The sequence below is a fragment of the Phytophthora sojae genome, assembly GCF_000149755.1.
Source record: "Phytophthora sojae unplaced genomic scaffold PHYSOscaffold_3, whole genome shotgun sequence".
NCBI lineage: Eukaryota > Oomycota > Peronosporomycetes > Peronosporales > Peronosporaceae > Phytophthora > Phytophthora sojae.
In genome coordinates this window covers 1,959,683-1,981,048 of record NW_009258117.1, presented here as the reverse complement: position 1 = coordinate 1,981,048, position 21,366 = coordinate 1,959,683, and the positions used below count along the sequence as shown (strand labels likewise).

Genomic DNA, 21,366 nt, shown 5'->3' with positions numbered 1-21,366 from the left:
TGAACCAGTACATCTTACCGCGGCCACGCCAAGCTGAGCCCCGACTGCTGTACTTTCAGATTTAACGTGCTCAAATTCACGCTGCGTGCGTCGCTCCAGTAAGCGCTGCTAGTTTTTTTTTCAAGCCTCTTGACGCACGAGGTCTCGCGGCCTTCTGCTCGCCCACGACACGTGCAATGAACACTTAACCAACTCCAAATTGACGCGCCAAACAGGTATTGCATTTCAGCTTACTTATCTTACCATTAGAACGCAGATCCGTTTTGTCGACCTCTGCTTCTCGCACTCTGTGCTAGCTAGACCTTTACCTGCAGTTCCACGACAGGCCGTCCTCGACCAACAGCGATGGTGTGCGTGCCACGAAGGCGATCTCCGGCGTGGCGAATGAGCTGTGTGCTACAGTACCCCACGTTCCGGCCGACACCAAGCAGAAAAACGAAAAACTATAGAAGTGGCGGGGAACTTGTCCTTTTTGGCAGTGTAAAAGCCCACACCTCATCCGGACGAGATAGCCAATCCAGGTCACAATGACTCGACGCTGCGAATCTTCGGTGCAAGTCTCCGCTGTCGTGGGGTGGTGGCGTTGAAGTTACCAGTTTGTTTCGCAGCGTCGGGCGTCGGAATGTAGTCAGCGAGTGGAGCCAGCGTCGTCGACAGATGGCTTCAACGCCGCGCTAATTCGGGGTGGTCGGACAATTAAATCACAGTGTTCCGATCCCGAAATTAGTCGAGTCCTTGCGTCCTTTGCGGCACCACCAACACTGCCAGCAGTGACTCGCCGCCAAGGCAACGCTTACGGCCAGACCACCACAGCCACAACCTCCCAACAGAAGGCTCGCAGGTTCCCAGCCTAATTTTTCATCCCCGACGGCGCAAATCTCGCGCTGTGCCGGCTCCAGCCGGACGTCCGCACGGTAAAACACGCATTACCACAAAGCCTCCACAAACCTATACTCCTGCAACTCCAACCCATCGAATCTCCCAGTTCCATCATCTATCTCAAGCACATCAATACCAAACATTATCGCTTTTAAATCAAACACTACAGCTCTCTGTATCGTAATACAGAGGTATCACGCCCCGCAACGCGCCCCAACTGCCACCTCATTCCGCCTCTAAATCGCCATCAGGCACTCGGCAAGAAACCGCCCACCCGCAAGGCTCCACTTCGTCCCCTCCGCTTCCCGATGAGCTCGCGCGGAGCTTCACAGGACGCCGCCTCTGCCGGGCGCGCGTCCGAGGAGAAGGCGGGCGACGGCGTGTACGTGACCAAGAACCGCTCGCTCTTCTCCATGTGGCTGCACGGCAAGGCGGTGCCCAACCGCGCGCACCCGGCTGTGGTCTTCCGCTCGGCGGACGTGATCCAGGAGGGCTACCTGCTCAAGCAGGGCCTGCGCCTCAAGATGTGGTCGCGCCGCTACTTCATCCTGCGGCTCGAGGAGCGCCACATGACGCTCGGCTACTACACGAGCAAGGACTCGCTCACGCTGTGCTCCGAGACGCCCATCGGCCCCGGCCACGTGCTGGACCACGTCAACACGGCCAAGTACCCGCGCCGCCTGGAGCTGCGCTGCGGCACCAAGGTCATGACGCTCGAGGCCGAGGACCAGAAGGCCTACGAGGCCTGGAAGAGCGCGCTGCAGGAGGCCATCCGCTGGAACCACGCCATGGTGCCCACCAAGGACGGCAGCTTCGTCACGTACGGCAAGCAGGCGTCCGAGGACCTCAAGCAGGAGGAGCGCAGCCGCGCCGAGGCCGCCAAGAAGCTGCGCGAGAAGCAGCGCGCGGACGAGGCGGCGGCGGCCGCCAACGCGGCGAACAAGCCCAAGTACCTGCCGGCCACGCGCCCCGGCACGCAGTGCTTCATGACGTCCAACACGCGGTTCGAGATCCCGTCCAACTTCGAGTACGTCAAGACCATTGGCTCGGGCGCGTACGGAGTCGTGATCTCTGCTACAGACTCCAAGAGCGGCAAGACGGTGGCCATCAAGAACATCCAGCGCGCGTTCGACGACCTGACGGACGCCAAGCGCATCGTGCGCGAGATTAAGTTGATGAGGCACCTGAACCACAAGTGCGTGCTGGGGGTGGAGGACATCTTCGAGCCCGTGGCGCTGGACAAGTTCGAGGACGTGTACATCGTGTCGCAGCTCATGGCCACGGACCTGCATCGAGTAATCTACTCGAGACACGCGCTGTCGGACGAGCACATCGCCTTCTTCATGTACCAGATGCTGTGTGCCATGAAGTACGTGCACTCGGCCAATGTGATCCACCGCGACCTGAAGCCGTCGAATGTGCTGGTGAACGCCAACTGTGAGCTCAAGATCTGCGACTTTGGACTGGCGAGGGGAGTTTTCCCCGAGGAGGAGCTGGAGCTGACGGAGTATGTGGTCACGCGGTGGTACCGCGCGCCCGAGATTATGCTGGGATGCATGAAGTACACTCGCGAAGTGGACGTCTGGTCCATGGGCTGCATCTTTGCCGAGATGATGTCGCGCAAGCCGCTCTTCCCCGGACAGGACTACATTGACCAGCTGCACCTAATCATGAACGCGCTCGGAGCTCCGAACGACCAGGAGCTGTACTTCTTGACCAACGCGCGCGCACGGAAGTTCATGAACGCCGAGTTCCAGAAGCGCGGACCGAACCCGACCAAGCCCCTCGCGCACATGTTCACGGACTCGCCGCCGGACGCGCTGGATCTGCTGCAGAAGATGCTGGTGATCGACCCGAACAAGCGAATCAGCGTGGACGAGGCGCTCGCACACCCGTACCTGGCCTCTATCCGCAATATGGACGACGAGACCATGGCCACGTCCAGCTTTGACTTCGACTTTGAGAACGAGAAGCTCACGAAGCCCGTGCTGCAGAGACTCATCTGGGAGGAAATGCGGCATTTCCACCCGATCGAGGGCGAGGAGCCGGGTGTCAGCTCTAACGCCGCTGCTGAGGGAGAGAATGACAGCTTTGCGACTACACAGGCATCCAACACCCCCGTGACGCCCGTGACTCCAGCCACTGCTGAGCAGGATAATACATCTTCCTCCTCTTCTTCTTCGGAGGCTACGGGTACTGCTACGACCGCTGAGGTGGAAGTGGAGGTGACGACGCCTGCCACGGAAGAAGCAAGGCCGGAAGACGACGGCGAAGCCAGCACCAGACCAACTGGCGACGACAAACAGAGTACCAATAGTGACCAGAAAATCGTTAGGACAAGCGTCGGCAGCGACAACCCGACAGACGCTCAGACGCGGCAAGAGGCTGGCGAGCCGGCACGTGAAGTCGCATAATTGCTCCGTCGATGTTTTTGTGTGCGTGCATATATCCCGAAAACGGAAGACGATCAGAAAATAGGGCTAAGGTTGCCCAGCCCAATAGAACACCGCAAAATCTGACTTTGAAAAAGCTTGACGGTAGTGACATCAATAACTGCATGATCGCAACTCGATCCGAGCTCTATTTGTGTGGCGATGAGATCTTGCAGTGATCGCATGCGCTGGTAGTCAAGAATGGCGGTATGCATCACCTTCGAGGAGCTCAATAGGAAACAACCTTGCATTTGATCTGACATCAAGACTTCATTATGTCTAACCAGCTTGAAGACGATCTGCGTCGTGTTCTGCGACTTGCACGGGCTGAAGCAAAGGCGAACAAGCTGAAGAACGGCAAGAAAAACGGTGCCAGGTCAACCAACCAACAAAAAGAACAGCGACACCGCCATGATCGATATCTTCAGGGTGCTAAAGGAGATCGTTCGACGCTGCTCACCGCTAAGTTGCAAGGTTTATCGGTAATCTACGGGCTCGACTCCAGCTCGCGGCATCTCGGAGACTGCAGCAGCAAGTCGGTGCTGTATCATCAACACAAGAACGACCCGGAGGAAGACGACGAAGTGTTGCAGCTACGTCTGGATGCTCGTCGAACGCTGTACAAACGGCACTACGCGGGTACTTTGGCCGATTCCAGCGGGCGTAAGCGCAAGATGGAGCATCTGCTGGAAGCCGCTGCCCGAGAAGCTCGCTCGTCTCGAGCCATGGGCGTGGGGATCGGTGCCGCGGTGCTCACTGAATCGGAAACAATCTACGCCGCCAGCGCCATCGAGAACGGGGCGATGACACTATGTGCTGAGCGTGCTGCAGTGTTGAAGATGGTAACGTCGGCCGCTAACTCGCCCAGTCCTGTCGTGATAGCCATGGTTATCTGTAGTGAGCAGCAGGACATGCTCCCGTTCCCTTGCGGTTCTTGTCGTGAGCTTCTAGCAGACCTGGGAGACTTCCCAGTTCACCTCGTCAATGCTCTAGGCGACAAAGAGGAGACTCGAAGCTTGGCTCTGTTCCCACGAGCAAGACACTCGGAGCTGACGCAGATACTCGGCAAACCTAAATCTTCGCAGAGTACGCGAACTCCAGTACGAACCCCACCAAGTTCATCTCCGCTGGTTGATCAGACCCCACTGGAAGTGAAGGATTGGAACACAGAGCAGGTTATCCAGTGGCTTGAGAAAGACGTCGGCCTCCCTCAGTATCGAGAGGTCTTTGAACGCAACACCGTGGATGGATGCACGCTGGTACTGCTTGAAGGGAGTGATCTGCAGTTGCTGCTGGGCATCACCAACCCGCAGCACCGCTCCAAGCTGCTCACACACGTGGATCGACTGCGTGATCGGGAACTCATCGCTCGTGGCCTCGACTACACGCAGCTCGAAGATTACTTGGCCGTACTCGACATCGATCGAGTAAGCGCAGTAGCGCAACTCAAGACGACGTTCGACCGACTGGATGCAGACCACGACGGATTCTTAGACTTCAACCAAATCAAGCAAGCACTGTCACGCCTTCGATGCACAATTCCAGGCGCTCTTGACTCCAATACAGTGGACGCATCGGCTCAAGCTGCCGAGCGCTTACTGCACAGCGAAGAGCTCTTCGGACAAGAGGCCGCAACTTCAGGCAAAGTTTCGTTCCCAGCTTTTGCACGGGCCTTCTCGAAGTTTGCCACACAGCCTGCAGATACCCCCGCTGTCACCCAAGGAGCATTTGCTGTTCACGCGTTCGGCCCCAGACTCCCAGTGCTGGATCTGACCAATTTACGCAAGTGTTTCGATCAACAAGCTGGTGATGCCTGCTCTCTCGATGAACAAGGGCTGGTCCGATTGCTAAAGGAGCTTGGACAGAGCGATACTTGCAGTGCAGAGCTCGCGTGTCGATGGTTGGACGCCCAGGATGAGGTGGACGAGGCAAGTGAGACCGTAACTTTTGCCCTATTCATCACCCGATACGCGCAGCTCATGGACACCAAAGAGGAGACAGAAGTCACCAATGTAGCAAGACTGCAGCAGCTCTTCGTCTCGTATGAACCTGTGCACTCCTCGCGATGGAAACCCCGAACTGTGGTGCAGCGTGCGCTTTCGACCTTGTTTCCGATGGTTCCTGCCGACGAGGTGACCGCTTGGTGCGCGAGCTTCTGGCCAGCGAAAGTGCCAAGAATGACTGAGGACGGAGCTGTTGGAGCTAAGCGCAAGAAGAAAACCACCACGACGTTGAGCTTCCCGGAGTTTGCTTTGGCGTGCTTGGAGTTCGCAGCTGAAGTCTACGCGCGTGAACAAGAGGCAGCGTCCATCAAGCGCTCTCTACGTAACGACGCATTGGTTCATCGCAGTCGTGTAGTACACTTGCACAGCTCTGGCCACGTGCGAATGTGTCCACAACCTCCTAGTGATTCCAATCAACCCGACACAAAGCAAGATAAGCCGTCCAAACCGCAGGTAGGGAGCAAGTCTCAGCGCCGAACCAACCACGAAGATGACGACGACGGAAAACGTTCCGATAGAGAAGGCAAAGCGCAGGACAGCGACGACGATGACAAGTCCCGACAAACCCAGAGGCAACGGCGACGCGGACAGCAAGTGGACGACGCATTCGACCGGTTTGCTAGACGACACGGGGCACAAATCCGCAGCGCAAAGGAGGAGGATGCAAAAGACGATAGCGACAAAGAGGAAGAAGAGGATCCGAGTTGTATGCTCAACGCAGTAGAAGCAGCTCAAGCAGCGCTGGAGCTAGGCGCGGCATTATCCCGGGAACAAGTGCTGCGTTTCCTCGAGCGCGAAGGCCTGGGTAGAATTCGTCGGCGAGATATATCCCGGAATGCTTTCCACCGGCTCATGAAGCGACTTGATGCCAACCAGAGCTACCCCCGCGATCTTCTTCTCGATGTCGCTACACCGAGTGAACAGCAACGAGTGACGACGTCTCCACGAAAGGGGCGTACTACCAGCAAGAGTCCTCGCTATCGTGCGTACAAGACCAGACTGGACTATGACGAATTCTTGAGGCAAAAGCTCGCAGCATCCAACGGAACTCAATGGGAGAAAGAAGTCGAGGCTCTTCGACGCAAGCAGCAGCGCCGAGAAGAGCGACGATCAAGCAAGACGCGCAAAAAGCACCGCCACCACCGCAGTACTCGGCGGAAAGATGACAGCGACGATGACGGGAAACACGATAGTGAAGACGACGGTAAACACGACAGCGACAGTGACAACACAGGAAGCACAGCTTCAGAGAGCAGCACTGATTCAAGAACACACCGACGACGGAGATCGCGTAGACGAAGCCGTTCAAAGCACTCACACAAGAGGCACCACCGTCAGCATCGCTCCAGAGCGCGCTCCAGTTCATCCGGATCGTCCACTGAAACTGATACAACGTCCTCCACCGAAAGCACGCGATCGTCCACACAGCGTCGCGGGAGACGAAAAGGTTTCGCTCCCGGATCACGCGTAGCCAGCATGGTTCACGGTCGTGGCACCATTGAGCGCGTCTACCGAGACTACTTCGTAGCCGACGTGCACTTCGACAGTGGCCGTCACTTGCGCAACGTCGAGTTCAGCGGACTGCGAGTGCTGGATCCCGACGACGAGTTGCTTGGAGCTGGGAAGACAGGCTTCAACGTGGGCTCGCGAGTCACCGTGGCTCACAAAGGCACCAACACTCGGCGACAGGGGAAGATCGTCTTGTGTCGCACCGATGGGACGTTTGACATCTTGGTGAACGAGTTCGGTCTGGCTCAGACCATGAAGCGCATCCCTCGCAGCGCGTTGGCTCTCGCCAACGTGAAGCCCGTAGCTTACCGTGAAGGGGCTCGCGTTATGGTTCGACAGCGCACCGAGTACTTGCGAGGGAAGGTCTGCACTGTTCGAACTGACGGGACGTACGATGTGAAGCTGGCCCGATCTCCTCAAAGAGTCCTCCAGCGTCTCGCTCCTGACCTGCTAGCTCCCGACGATGGAGAGGACGGAGACAGCGACGACGACAATGAATCCGACAAAGACTTTCCTGCCACGACGAAGACACGAACCCGCCCGAAGACGGAGGAGTCCGAAGACGAGTTCGAGCCGGAATTCTCGCGCGGCGACCGGGTCGAAGCTCGATTCGGCGGTCAGGCTGCGTACTACCCAGGCACCGTCGAGCGCGTGCACCCCAACGGCTCGTGCGATATCTCGTACGACGACGGCGACGAGGAAGAGCGCGTCGCCGCTCACTTGATCCGCCCTCTATTATCTTCCAAGCCCAAGCCGAAGTCAGTTCCAGCCACCAAGAAGAAGACGACGAAGTCGGACGACGGATACGAGTCGGATCTCTTCGAAAGCGACTAACCTGTTAACACAACCACCACCACAACACAATACACATACACACACAGAGAGATAGAGGAAAAAATATCTATTGACGAGAGAAGAAGGGGGACGAAGCAGCCCAGCGACTCGCGGGTATTTAGATGACAGCGCGGTACGTGACGTAGCGTCCGGCCGTCTCGGACGGACGGATGATCTTGACCACCTGTCCGCGCGTCATGCCGTAGTAGCGCGCGATGGGGTCGGTGACCTGCATGCGCGGCAGCTGCGAGTCCCGGATGCGGTAGCGCTTGAGCAGCGCGGCCTTCTCGTCGCGGCCCAGCACGCGGTGCACGGGCACGAGCGTGTGCTCCGTGATGTCCACGAGCAGCTCCGTCTCCTTGAAGTGCTCGATCTTGTAGCGCGGCGCCATCTCGTTGAGCGCCTGGCGCGCGAAGGGCGTGATGCCCTCCTGCACCACGAGGATGGCCTTGGTCACGTTCTCGTCCTTCATGCGGTTGCAGTAGTTGCGGATGGGCTTGACGCCCACCTTGGTGTCCTCCGGGAAGAAGACGAATAAATTATCGCTCGGGTCGTCGATCTTCTCCACGAGGATCGTCATCATCTCGCGCGTCGGGTTGTCGCCGAACTGCGCCTGGAAGGCCTCGGGCGTCATCACGAGCTCGTTCTCGCTCACGATGTAGCCGCGGTTGTGCAGCATCTTGACCGTCGTCTTGCGCACGCGGTACAGGCGGGAGGCCTCGGGCGTCAGCTCCGACATGGCTACAGGCAGAGGAAGATGGGTAGAACGAGGAGGCTTGGGACGTCTAGCAGCGAGCCCTTCAGCCTTTTATTGGGAATGGAAGGAGAGTTGGTCCAGTCAAGAGGCAGGCTGCGGCGATTGGTTGAAAATAAGGGCGACTCACTTTAGTGACAGGTAGGGGGCTTCTATTGGGAGTTGGTGTAGCGCATAGTGACATGTACCCATTTGGAGGTGACGTCGCCGGGCGTGACGACGTCGAAGGCGCCGACCGAGGACACGATGGGCATGGCGTCCGTGATGACCTTATCGATGGCGCGCAGCACGTGGAATCGCGAGTCGCAGTCGATCACCAATTGCGGAGCGTTGGGGAACACGTACGACAGGCCGCTGGCGTGCACGAGGTCCCACACGGCCAACGGCTTGCGGTCGCGGAGCTCTTGGACAATGGCATGGTCTCCGTCCAGCAGTTCCGTCTTCACCTGCCACGGACCAAACACGTACGATTCGCCCGCGACAATGGGGAGCTGGGCAGCCGCGTACGCCTTGCGAGGGAAGAACCGGTCGCGGAAGATGATGAGCTGCTTGTCCTTGGTCAGGAACGACCGGTTGCCCTTCTTGAGCGTGACCCAGGACCCGACCTCGGCGTCCTTGTTCTTGTGCTTGGCCTTGCCCACGGGACCGGCCTCCAGACGCTCCAGCTTCTGGATGAGCTCGTGCAGCGGCTTCTCGCGCACCATGCTGTTGCCCATGATGGAGTGGCACACCTGCCGGAACACCTCCTTCCACACGAAGAAGGGCTGGTCCGAGAGCAGGCCGCAGTCCACCCACACAGCCACTTCGCTCTGTCCGACCGACTGCATGATGGGCGCCAGCACTTGAGAGTCCACGAGCTCCGCGCACTGCGTCGACTCGGCGCCAAGAGCCGACAGGTTGTTGAGGAACCCGTCGCCGTACATACCCCGGAGCAGCGGGACGAGGTGGTTGCGCAGCTTGCCGCGCGTGCTCCACTTGGGCGTCGTGTCCTTGAAGTACGGGATGCCGTATCGGTGGGCGTAGTCGAAGATGATGTCCTTGTCGAAGTCCAGCAGCGGACGCCAGATGCGGACGCCGTTCACGATACTGCTAGCCGCCATGCCGTTCAGGTTCAGCAGGCTCAGCCCCTTCATCATATTGGAGATAACGTTCTCCTGGACGTCGCCACGGTGGTGACCAAAGCACATACCAGGGATCCCGTACTTCTCCATCACCTCCGCATACGTGGTGTATCGGATCTCCCGTGACACGCGCTCGTAGTCATCACGCTTAGTGGTTGCTCGCTTCACCTCGTCAATCCTTCGGACGTGGAAAATGATGCCAAACCTCTCGCACCAACGACGCACGTAGTCACACTCGGCTCCACTTTCAGCGCGGTTGCCATAGTCAAGATGCACCGCCACGATCTTGAACCCTCCGTGCTTGTCACTCAGCTTGTGCATCAGGTACGCCACCACCATCGAGTCCACTCCTCCAGACAGCGACACGGCCAGGTGCGAGTGCTCACGAGCCTTCATCTGCGTCAGATACTCATCCATAGCCCTGTACAGCCGATTCCTGGGCATGTCGCTCTCGTCCGTCTCCATGAACGCGCGCTCCAGGATGTCGTCGTCCGAGATGCCACCCGTCGTCGACTCCGTGTCGGGTCCTCCTCGCAGGTGCTGCAACCTCCCAGTCGTCGTGCGCCGGAACTTCTCCAGCAAGTCGCCGTGTTGCTCCTGCAATTGGCGACGGGCTTCAATGGCCGCAAGGACGTCATTGAGCCGCTCGGGTGTCGGTGAGTGACGCAGCGGCATCAGCGCGAACACGAAGCGCGGCACGGGCAGCGTCTCGTGCCAGCGCTTGGGGAGCAAGCTCTGCTCCACAATTGCCAGTGCATGGGCGTCGTTGCGCTTGAGTTGCTCTGCGTTTGCAGCAGCATTGCGGTCCCTGTACACGTGTCTGGAGAACTGGTCCAGCACCAGGATGAGCGCCACGCAGGCGTCGGGGCTCTCGTCGCGCCAGCTCTCGAGCTCTCCGGCCTCCGCGCGCGCGAGCAGAGCGCCGAACTGTTGCGCAACTTGCACGTCGGTGGCCTGCTGCCTGTCCGAGCCGTCGGACGGGAACCACTTAGAGCGGTACGTCTCGGCCTGGTCGCCATCGAACCAGAAGCTCAGCACTTCCTGCGCCTCGGACGTCATGATGGGAACGTGAGGAAGAGTTTTGGCCAGTGTTGGCGACGTATCTTTCAGAGAAGAGGATTGGATGATAATGGAGACGAATATGGACGAATGGGAGGAGAGTGGTACAAGCTGAAGTGGGGTACCACTGATTGATGAGGCGAGATCTCAGGCGTTGATCTGGTAGACGCCCTTGGCCTGGCGGAATCAGCGGCCCCGCTGCACGGACAGACCACCAAGACGGCCATGGCTGCGTCCTCGTTGTTGCCGTCCGCTTGGCTTCGCTCTCATTCTACAACTTTCTCCGTCCTCCTCAACTCAAGCTCAAACTTCACCCCAACCACCCAAGATGTCCGTGGAATTAAAGGACCTGGCCCCATTGCTGCTCAAGAAGGAGCGCGCCAGTGGTGACGTCGACCCAGCAGTGCTCACGAACATGCTGCGTGGCGGCAAGACAGCTAACGACCGTCGCAAGCAGCTCGTGAAGGTCATCGAGCAGCATCCCGTGCTGTCGGACCGCGACATGGTCTACCGCAACCACTCGGAGCGCTACCTCTTCGGGCTGAAGAAGGCCTTCCACTACGTCAAGATGGTGCAGGACGGGAGCTACACTGCCGAAGAGCAAGCCACCCTGCTCAACGCCTTGGGTGAGCAAGTGCCGTTCGACTTGCACCGCGAAATGTTTATCCCAACCATCGAGAGCCAAGGCACCGACGAACAACGAGCCAAGTGGCTGCCTCTAGCCTCGAGCTACCGGATCATCGGGGCCTACGCGCAGACGGAACTTGGCCACGGGTCCAATGTGCAGGGCATCGAGACTACTGCCACATACGACAAGTCGACGCAAGAGTTCGTTATTCACTCGCCCACATTGACGAGTCGCAAGTGGTGGCCCGGGGGTCTGGGCAAGACGGCAACTCACGCCATCGTGATCGCCCGACTGTTGCCGGATGGCAAAGACGCTGGTGTGCAGTCGTTTATCGTGCAGATTCGCTCCCTTGACGACCACAAGCCGATGCCTGGCATCAAAGTGCGGGACATCGGTCCGAAGATCGGCTTCAACGCTGTCGACAACGGCGACTGCAGCTTCCACAACGTCCGAATCCCGAGGGAAAACATGATGATGAGGTATGCAAAGGTGCTCCCTGACGGTACCTTCGTCAAGCCGAAGAGCGACAAACTCGTGTACCTCACCATGGTGCGAGTGCGTGCAGTTCTGATTAAGAAGCTTGGCGAACGCCTGGCGATGGCAACGACGATCGCCACTCGCTTCAGTGCTGCTCGTATCCAAGGTCGAAAGTCCGACGGGAAGGGCGAGTTCCAGGTGCTGGGCTACCAGAACCAGCAGTACGCGCTGTTCCCGTTGATTGCCATCTCCTACGCCTCGCAATTCGCAGGGTCGGTCGTGTTGAAGATGCACGATGCGGCTCTGGAAAGCATCAAGAGTGGAGACGCTGGCTTTGGCGCCATGTTGGCTGAACTCCACGCGGTAACGTCTGGTCTGAAGGCTTGGGTCGCGGATAAGGCTATTGAAGGTGTTGAGACCTGTCGTCGACTGTGTGGTGGTCACGGATTCTCTCAGTCCAGTAACCTCGGCCATTTGTTTGCAGAGATCGCGGGAGCCAACACGTTTGAAGGAACGTCAGATGTACTGGTGCAGCAACACGCGCACTATCTGCTCAAAACGCTCGCCTCGCAGCTGTGCAGTGGTGCATCGACGCAATTCCTCAACGACAAGAAGAAGTTTGCCAACGTCGCGTTACGTTGCAAGGCTCAGAGCTCTGAGGATTTTGGCAACTTCAACGTGTTCCTCGAAGCGTTCCGAGTACGCGCCACCCGCTCGCTGCTATCCCTGGCTGGGATAATGAAGGCTACCAAGAACGATAGCAACGCGTGCATGATCCTCATGACCAAGGCGTCAACTGCGCACACGGAGATGATACTGCTCGAACATTTTGTCCGGGCCGTTGAGAAACTCCATATTGGACCTGAGAAGCAGGCTTTGTCCGACTTGGCGTCGCTATTGGGCGTGTGGCTCATCACCAAATCCCTGGGGGATTTCCGCCAGCACGATTACCTCTCTTCGAGCCAAGTCAACTTGGTGCTCAAGCAACTCATGCGCTTACTCCCGATTATCCGCAGGAACTGCGTGCTGCTGACGGACGCATGGGATTTTACCGACTTCGAGCTGAACTCGACCATCGGCCAATATGATGGGGGCATCTACCGCGCACTGGTGAAGCGAGTCGAGGACGAGCCCCTGAATCAGCATGAAGTCACGATTGGGTACGAAGAGTATTTGAAGCCGCTCATTCGGTCTGGTCTGTAGGAGTTGGTGTTGATTAAAAACACCAACACTGTATGACAGAAAAAAAAAACTAACAGTCTGACTTTTACGGTAAATTCAACGCATATCGAGTCTGTGCCCTTGTCGCTAGTGCTGCTTTATCTCGCGGTATTTAATGGATGCATTTTGTTCTGTAAATTGTGCAAGCGAACAGTACAGATCTCTTTAGTTGCATTTACATTACATTTACTCGCTTACTTAGCGAGGGTATACGCAAAAATCTGCTGCTGAAAACCACGCATTTACTACTTCACTGTGCTACAGTAATAACAGCGAACTGATCTTTGAGCTGGTGTCGACGCGAATACAAAGACCAGGGAAGATTTTTTTCATGTCCGTATTCCGACATGACATGACATGGATTTGGATCTGGGGTGTCGGGTTATCTGCACTAAAACAGTCCTAAATGTCCTAAACTGTCCTAAGAAAACCGAAATGATACTCCCATAAATGACGGTAACGGTAATTTAAGATAGCTGTCCTAACAGTCCTAATTAGGACAACCTTTAGGACAACCTTTAGGACAGTTAGGACAGTTAGGCCTAGTGTTCTCCATTTACCTGTAAGTTGATTTTAGTTCCCGCTGGAAGTGATGTAAAGTTACAGGTAACTGAGTAAGTGTCGATTATCCTGGATAGTATGCTTCTCTATAATACATCAACTTGTCTGGACTAGTCAATCCCGCAAGACTTGCATTTCCCCTTCTGCGAGGAACCGATGCGAGTCAGGTAAATAGCAATGTCGAGCTTGGTAGGTTGTGCATGTGGAATGCATCCAAGAAAGAACGCGTTTTACCTTCCAGGGACGCAGACGCGCGTGATAGTCGAGTCGCTCGAATGAGTATGTCTAAAGAGAACTTCTACAACGGAGTGCGGTATCTTAACTGGAAGACGAAGAACGAGGGGTGAAAGAGCAAACTGTTTGGGCGGATGATTGGAGGGAGGGCACACGCTTCGCTATTCCGGAGCCTGATATTATTATCTCTAACTCCAATCACCGGTAACCTAAAACAAGTTCCCGCTTAACCCCTCATTCCCCGTGCTCATCTCCGTGGAAGCGAGATTGTTTGCTTGTCGGAGGCTCATACATACTCGTATAAAGATTTTTGTATGAATCTGCATAAAACAGATCATTGTATCATTTTTCTGTCCTTCCAGCTGACATACCTCCTACATGCACCTCGACATTGTGGCAAGAATAGCACCTAAGCGTTCATGAAACATGTCGGAGGCTGCTACAAGCAATATCTCGCGGGTTTTCTATGTTCAGTAAATTCTAGGGATAGGTAACAAGGTGTGTGGCTTCGTAGCCAGTTTTTGCGAATCCAGTGCGAATCCTCCCCCATGTCGTTCTGCACGCCATCATCTCGCCCCCCCACCCGCGTGCCTCCCCACTACCTCCCCCTCCCGCGTGTCGTTCAAGCAATGGGATCATCTAAAGCGAGCTCCCCCACCGGAGATCGTGACGCCGAGGTTGCTAAACTACGAAAGAGAGTGAATGACCTCGAGCGCGAGCGCGAGCGCTTGATACATTCGACGAGGAAGGCTGAGAACATGGCCGACAAAAATTACCTGCTCAGTCAGCAGTATTTCAGCATGATCAAGAACAAAGAGGACAAGAACGACAAGCAAGACACCGAGGTAGCTCAGCTGCTTCGAGAGGCAAAGGCGAAGGCTGAGAGAGCAGAGGAGAATGCGAACGTGCAAGTCCGAAACCTGCAAGCCAAGCTGGATGAGATGTCCAAGCGTGCTCTGGAGGCAGAGAATGCTCTCAAAGACGAGAAACACCAGCGCGAGACCACACATCAAGCACGTTGGCTAGGACGGTGTTGAATATCTTTGAAAAATAAAACAAACAGGTAGCTAGAGGAAAAAGCAAAGGATATGTATTTGAAGCGTATTAGTTGCCTGCAATACCGTTAGCACGCTCGATCTGCTCTCGGTCCGCAGGTACCAAGTTCGAAAGTGGCTCCAGTGTATTGGGCCAGTTCATCAAGACCCTGAGGTCGCCGCCCACTGTATAGTGAATCCCCCGTATAACCTCGTAAGTCTCTCGCACGCCGTCGCTGTGCTCCAGGCCGATGGAGCCGCGATACTGCGTCGATCGGTTGACGGCAACACCGGCACGTACAGAATGACATCGCCACTCGCCTCGGCCTCCGTGCTGCCAGATAACACAATCCTCGGCCCACTCCACGCTACTCCTCGACGTGGCTTGCCGCCAACATCATTCCGACCAGCACGTCTATGCCGGCGACATGCCGGCCTCAGCGCACAAAGCGCTTCTTGTTCACATCACTGCCCCCAACGACCGACCGGAGCCGACACGCTGGCCGTGGACACGAGCAGTGCCACCACGATACTACCACAGCAGCGCTGAAATAGCGCGAGATCACGTTCCTCGTCCTCGCCTGCTTTCCCCACCGGTCTGTCCGCATCCACCGAAGGCTCTCGCACGCCGTCGCTGTGCTCCAGGCCGATGGAGCCGCGATACTGCGTCGATCGGTTGACGGCAACGCCGGCACGTACAGAATGACATCGCCACTCGCCTCGGCCTCCGTGCTGCCAGATAACACAATCCTCGGCCCACTCCACGCTACTTCTCGACGTGGCTTGCCGCCAACATCATTCCGACCAGCACGTCTATGCCGGCGACATGCCGGCCTCAGCGCACAAAGCGCTTCTTGTTCACATCACTGCCCCCAACGACCGACCGGAGCCGACACGCTGGCCGTGGACACGAGCAGTGCCACCACGATACTACCACAGCAGCGCTGAAATAGCGCGAGATCACGTTCCTCGTCCTCGCCTGCTTTCCCCACCGGTCTGCCCGCATCCACCGAAGGCTCTCGCACGCCGTCGCTGTGCTCCAGGCCGATGGAGCCGCGATACTGCGTCGATCGGTTGACGGCAACGCCGGCACGTACAGAATGACATCGCCACTCGCCTCGGCCTCCGTGCTGCCAGATAACACAATCCTCGGCCCACTCCACGCTACTCCTCGACGTGGCTTGCCGCCAACATCATTCCGACCAGCACGTCTATGCCGGCGACATGCCGGCCTCAGCGCACAAAGCGCTTCTTGTTCACATCACTGCCCCCAACGACCGACCGGAGCCGACACGCTGGCCGTGGACACGAGCAGTGCCACCACGATACTACCACAGCAGCGCTGAAATAGCGCGAGATCACGTTCCTCGTCCTCGCCTGCTTTCCCCACCGGTCTGTCCGCATCCACCGAAGGCTCTCGCACGCCGTCGCTGTGCTCCAGGCCGATGGAGCCGCGATACTGCGTCGATCGGTTGACGGCAACGCCGGCACGTACAGAATGACATCGCCACTCGCCTCGGCCTCCGTGCTGCCAGATAACACAATCCTCGGCCCACTCCACGCTACTCCTCGACGTGGCTTGCCGCCAACATCATTCCGACCAGCACGTCTATGCCGGCGACATGCCGGCCTCAGCGCACAAAGCGCTTCTTGTTCACATCACTGCCCCCAACGACCGACCGGAGCCGACACGCTGGCCGTGGACACGAGCAGTGCCACCACGATACTACCACAGCAGCGCTGAAATAGCGCGAGATCACGTTCCTCGTCCTCGCCTGCTTTCCCCACCGGTCTGTCCGCATCCACCGAAGGCTCTCGCACGCCGTCGCTGTGCTCCAGGCCGATGGAGCCGCGATACTGCGTCGATCGGTTGACGGCAACGCCGGCACGTACAGAATGACATCGCCACTCGCCTCGGCCTCCGTGCTGCCAGATAACACAATCCTCGGCCCACTCCACGCTACTCCTCGACGTGGCTTGCCGCCAACATCATTCCGACCAGCACGTCTATGCCGGCGACATGCCGGCCTCAGCGCACAAAGCGCTTCTTGTTCACATCACTGCCCCCAACGACCGACCGGAGCCGACACGCTGGCCGTGGACACGAGCAGTGCCACCACGATACTACCACGGTAGCGCTGAAATAGCGCGAGATCACGTTCCTCGTCCTCGCCTGCTTTCCCCACCGGTCTGTCCGCATCCACCGAAGGCTCTCGCACGCCGTCGCTGTGCTCCAGGCCGATGGAGCCGCGATACTGCGTCGATCGGTTGACGGCAACGCCGGCACGTACAGAATGACATCGCCACTCGCCTCGGCCTCCGTGCTGCCAGATAACACAATCCTCGGCCCACTCCACGCTACTCCTCGACGTGGCTTGCCGCCAACATCATTCCGACCAGCACGTCTATGCCGGCGACATGCCGGCCTCAGCGCACAAAGCGCTTCTTGTTCACATCACTGCCCCCAACGACCGACCGGAGCCGACACGCTGGCCGTGGACACGAGCAGTGCCACCACGATACTACCACAGCAGCGCTGAAATAGCGCGAGATCACGTTCCTCGTCCTCGCCTGCTTTCCCCACCGGTCTGTCCGCATCCACCGAAGGCTCTCGCACGCCGTCGCTGTGCTCCAGGCCGATGGAGCCGCGATACTGCGTCGATCGGTTGACGGCAACGCCGGCACGTACAGAATGACATCGCCACTCGCCTCGGCCTCCGTGCTGCCAGATAACACAATCCTCGGCCCACTCCACGCTACTCCTCGACGTGGCTTGCCGCCAACATCATTCCGACCAGCACGTCTATGCCGGCGACATGCCGGCCTCAGCGCACAAAGCGCTTCTTGTTCACATCACTGCCCCCAACGACCGACCGGAGCCGACACGCTGGCCGTGGACACGAGCAGTGCCACCACGATACTACCACGGTAGCGCTGAAATAGCGCGAGATCACGTTCCTCGTCCTCGCCTGCTTTCCCCACCGGTCTGTCCGCATCCACCGAAGGCTCTCGCACGCCGTCGCTGTGCTCCAGGCCGATGGAGCCGCGATACTGCGTCGATCGGTTGACGGCAACGCCGGCACGTACAGAATGACATCGCCACTCGCCTCGGCCTCCGTGCTGCCAGATAACACAATCCTCGACTCCTCGACGTGGCGTGCCGCCAACATCATTCCGACCAGCACGTCTATGCCGGCGACATGCCGGCCTCAGCGCACAAAGCGCTTCTTGTTCACATCACTGCCCCCAACGACCGACCGGAGCCGACACGCTGGCCGTGGACACGAGCAGTGCCACCACGATACTACCACAGCAGCGCTGAAATAGCGCGAGATCACGTTCCTCGTCCTCGCCTGCTTTCCCCACCGGTCTGCCCGCATCCACCGAAGGCTCTCGCACGCCGTCGCTGTGCTCCAGGCCGATGGAGCCGCGATACTGCGTCGATCGGTTGACGGCAACGCCGGCACGTACAGAATGACATCGCCACTCGCCTCGGCCTCCGTGCTGCCAGATAACACAATCCTCGGCCCACTCCACGCTACTCCTCGACGTGGCTTGCCGCCAACATCATTCCGACCAGCACGTCTATGCCGGCGACATGCCGGCCTCAGCGCACAAAGCGCTTCTTGTTCACATCACTGCCCCCAACGACCGACCGGAGCCGACACGCTGGCCGTGGACACGAGCAGTGCCACCACGATACTACCACAGCAGCGCTGAAATAGCGCGAGATCACGTTCCTCGTCCTCGCCTGCTTTCCCCACCGGTCTGTCCGCATCCACCGAAGGCTCTCGCACGCCGTCGCTGTGCTCCAGGCCGATGGAGCCGCGATACTGCGTCGATCGGTTGACGGCAACGCCGGCACGTACAGAATGACATCGCCACTCGCCTCGGCCTCCGTGCTGCCAGATAACACAATCCTCGGCCCACTCCACGCTACTCCTCGACGTGGCTTGCCGCCAACATCATTCCGACCAGCACGTCTATGCCGGCGACATGCCGGCCTCAGCGCACAAAGCGCTTCTTGTTCACATCACTGCCCCCAACGACCGACCGGAGCCGACACGCTGGCCGTGGACACGAGCAGTGCCACCACGATACTACCACAGCAGCGCTGCAATAGCGCGAGATCACGTTCCTCGTCCTCGCCTGCTTTCCCCACCGGTCTGTCCGCATCCACCGAAGGCTCTCGCACGCCGTCGCTGTGCTCCAGGCCGATGGAGCCGCGATACTGCGTCGATCGGTTGACGGCAACGCCGGCACGTACAGAATGACATCGCCACTCGCCTCGGCCTCCGTGCTGCCAGATAACACAATCCTCGGCCCACTCCACGCTACTCCTCGACGTGGCTTGCCGCCAACATCATTCCGACCAGCACATCTATGCCGGCGACATGCCGACTGCAGCGCACAAAGCGCTTCTTGTTCACATCACTGCCCCCAACGACCGACCGGAGCCGACACGCTGGCCGTGGACACGAGCAGTGCCACCACGATACTACCACAGCAGCGCTGCAATAGCGCGAGATCACGTTCCTCGTCCTCGCCTGCTTTCCCCACCAGTCTGTCCTGATCCACCGAAGGCTCTCGCACGCCGTCGCTGTGCTGCAGCCCGATGGAGCCGCAGTACTTTGTCGGTCGGTTATCGGCAACGCCGGCTCGCATACGCGATTATGGTACCATGTACCATATGTGGTGGATGGACGCCAATTGTGGTACCATGTGCCAAAATCCCGTGAGACAAAAAAGCTCAGCTTAAGCGATGCGGACGACACCATCGCCAACCAGACATGGAGGTTCATGTGGTGACTGCGTCGAAGACTGCCGTGTTTTTTTCTTTTCTTCTTCAAAATGGTTCCATATTTGTTGTCATGCGGCTCGGCCTGATTGCCCGCACGCCTAGCGCTCGTCGCCAGCTCACTCTCACTCCGAGCTTCGCAGGCATTCATGGACTCCTCTTGCGACGGCAGCAGCGGAGACGACAGCGAGGTCGGTCGACACGAGGCAGCAGCGGATTCTAGTTGTGAGGAGGACGAAGAAGCGGTGGTGACGCTCTCCGTGAAAGAGCTTGAGTTGTGGAGGCAAATAGTTATTTTGCAGGTTGAAGGCCATTTTACGAGTAGGTTGGGTGTGTATTGGTTTAGTGTTTAGTGCTGCTGCTGACGCATTTTTGATGACAGACGAACAATTGAAGAGGATTGCAGAATTTGGACGTGTGCATGGGACCGTAGTGCGAGAAGCCACGCAGTACGTACACAACATGGAGGTGCAGTTGAAGCAACAGCTCGAAGCAGACTGTGCGGGGGTGCGTGCACAGGCCGAGGAGTTCGAGGCGAAAGCGAGGGCGGATAACAAAGCGCTCAAGCGCCGGGTAAAGGAGTTGGAGGTGCAGGCCAATGAGCTGAAAGCGAAGAAGGCGCAGAAAAACTAGTCGCCATAGCAGAATTGAAGAGCTCGTAGTCCTAACCAGAAAATGCACAATGATGTTGATTTGATCTCTACTATAAGGTCGCCGTCGACTGCCTATCGAAGCAGCCCCTGTGCTTGCCGGCCATTCTGTCTTCGAGCTGCTGCGGTCGGCATGTCGCCGGCATAGATGTGCTGGTCGGAACGATGTTGGCGGCAAGCCGCGTCGAGAAGTAGCGTGACGTAGACCCGCCGCGTGTTTTCTGGCGGCGGTGTGGCCGCGTCGAGTGGCAATGCGATTCTGTACGAGCCAGCGTTGCCGACAACCTACCGACAAAGTACTGCAGCTCCATCGGGCTGGAGCACAGCGACGGCGTGCGAGAGCCTTCGTTGGATGAGGACAGACTGGTGGGGACGGCTGGGGAGGACGACGGGCGTGATGACACGAGGCGGTCTCCAGAATATTGCCGACGATGTGCTGTCACCTCTGTGACCTGGAGTTTGTATCGGATGCTGATTGGTGGATGACTTGGATACGGCGCGGCTGTACCCGTGTGACATGGATGGCGACTATGGGAGAGAAGTGAATTCTCGGGATGAATCCAGCGTCTGACCGAGGATTCACACTTCCAGCCAGTTGGGCCCATCTGCAAGCATAGTGAACAGAAGATATTTGCCCGGGGTCAAAATGTCTTGTCTTGAGTATACCTTGGGATCAGCGGTCCAAACTTGCGATCGGCTTGCGAATCCATTGTCGCACGGCGTCGAAAGTCCTTAGACTGGGTTTAGTATGGTGCAGGACTCCCTCTCGACTCCTCGAAAGTATCCAGTCTGTGCATCCATGACGGTTCTTCAAGGTCACGCATCATTTTGATTGCAGACTGGCTTCGAACTGACTTGAATCCCTGAGAATCAAGTGACACTCAGGGTCATCTTCTGAAATCCTGGGGATTCTGAGGAATATTGGGGAACTGTAGGAATTCTTGGGTGTTGGTTTGGGAAACACTTAAGTTCAGTATAAAGAGTCTGGATTTATGGTCCAAGCCCAGAGAATCATCTTTGGAACTCTGGGTCACCTGTACTCAGGGAGGTGAACTCTGGGTCATCGTGTGGCACTCTGGGTTTCCGCGCCCAGAATTTCAGAGAACACTCAGTCCAGCCGCGGACTTTCCCTTACGATGAGTGCCTAAAGTCTGGCGGAAAGTGTCTCTGGA

General features: G+C 57.7%; 8 protein-coding genes across 8 annotated transcripts; 5 read left to right on the top strand and 3 right to left on the bottom strand.

The window, feature by feature from the left end:
- The first annotated feature begins 1,155 nt into the window (after positions 1-1,155).
- Positions 1,156-3,401, top strand: PHYSODRAFT_543442 (hypothetical protein). Its single transcript, XM_009524248.1, has one exon. It carries the CDS (start codon positions 1,188-1,190, stop codon positions 3,291-3,293), a length of 2,106 nt encoding a protein of 701 aa, XP_009522543.1. The 5' UTR covers positions 1,156-1,187; the 3' UTR covers positions 3,294-3,401.
- A 185-nt stretch (positions 3,402-3,586) lies between these two features.
- On the top strand, positions 3,587-7,657 carry PHYSODRAFT_359813 (hypothetical protein; the record flags this gene model as incomplete). Its single annotated transcript, XM_009524247.1, has 1 exon — positions 3,587-7,657. The coding sequence occupies one exon, from the start codon at positions 3,587-3,589 to the stop codon at positions 7,655-7,657; it is 4,071 nt and encodes a 1,356-aa protein (XP_009522542.1).
- Positions 7,658-7,775: 118 nt separating this feature from the next.
- PHYSODRAFT_494802 (hypothetical protein) lies at positions 7,776-8,396 on the bottom strand (the record flags this gene model as incomplete). The annotated part of the gene is made up of 1 exon (XM_009524246.1): positions 7,776-8,396. One exon carries the CDS (start codon positions 8,394-8,396, stop codon positions 7,776-7,778), a length of 621 nt encoding a protein of 206 aa, XP_009522541.1.
- Positions 8,397-8,563: 167 nt separating this feature from the next.
- PHYSODRAFT_497846 (hypothetical protein) lies at positions 8,564-10,591 on the bottom strand (the record flags this gene model as incomplete). Its single annotated transcript, XM_009524245.1, has 1 exon — positions 8,564-10,591. One exon carries the CDS (start codon positions 10,589-10,591, stop codon positions 8,564-8,566), a length of 2,028 nt encoding a protein of 675 aa, XP_009522540.1.
- A 328-nt stretch (positions 10,592-10,919) lies between these two features.
- On the top strand, positions 10,920-12,899 carry PHYSODRAFT_312798 (hypothetical protein; the record flags this gene model as incomplete). The annotated part of the gene is made up of 1 exon (XM_009524244.1): positions 10,920-12,899. One exon carries the CDS (start codon positions 10,920-10,922, stop codon positions 12,897-12,899), a length of 1,980 nt encoding a protein of 659 aa, XP_009522539.1.
- A 1,361-nt stretch (positions 12,900-14,260) lies between these two features.
- Positions 14,261-14,749, top strand: PHYSODRAFT_328002 (hypothetical protein; the record flags this gene model as incomplete). The annotated part of the gene is made up of 1 exon (XM_009524243.1): positions 14,261-14,749. One exon carries the CDS (start codon positions 14,261-14,263, stop codon positions 14,747-14,749), a length of 489 nt encoding a protein of 162 aa, XP_009522538.1.
- A 67-nt stretch (positions 14,750-14,816) lies between these two features.
- PHYSODRAFT_328001 (hypothetical protein) lies at positions 14,817-19,411 on the bottom strand (the record flags this gene model as incomplete). The annotated part of the gene is made up of 13 exons (XM_009524242.1): positions 14,817-15,011; positions 15,233-15,409; positions 15,631-15,807; positions 16,029-16,205; positions 16,427-16,603; positions 16,825-17,001; positions 17,223-17,399; positions 17,621-17,797; positions 17,830-17,933; positions 18,001-18,181; positions 18,403-18,579; positions 18,801-18,977; positions 19,199-19,411. 13 exons carry the CDS (start codon positions 19,409-19,411, stop codon positions 14,817-14,819), a joined length of 2,286 nt encoding a protein of 761 aa, XP_009522537.1.
- Positions 19,412-19,693: 282 nt separating this feature from the next.
- On the top strand, positions 19,694-20,177 carry PHYSODRAFT_298215 (hypothetical protein; the record flags this gene model as incomplete). Its single annotated transcript, XM_009524241.1, has 2 exons — positions 19,694-19,874; positions 19,927-20,177. 2 exons carry the CDS (start codon positions 19,694-19,696, stop codon positions 20,175-20,177), a joined length of 432 nt encoding a protein of 143 aa, XP_009522536.1.
- Positions 20,178-21,366: the final 1,189 nt, after the last annotated feature.

Coding starts and splice junctions, on each gene's coding strand:
- PHYSODRAFT_543442 (XM_009524248.1), top strand. CDS start 1,188: ATGAGCTCGCGCGGAGCTTCACAGGACGCCGCCTCTGCCGGGCGCGCG.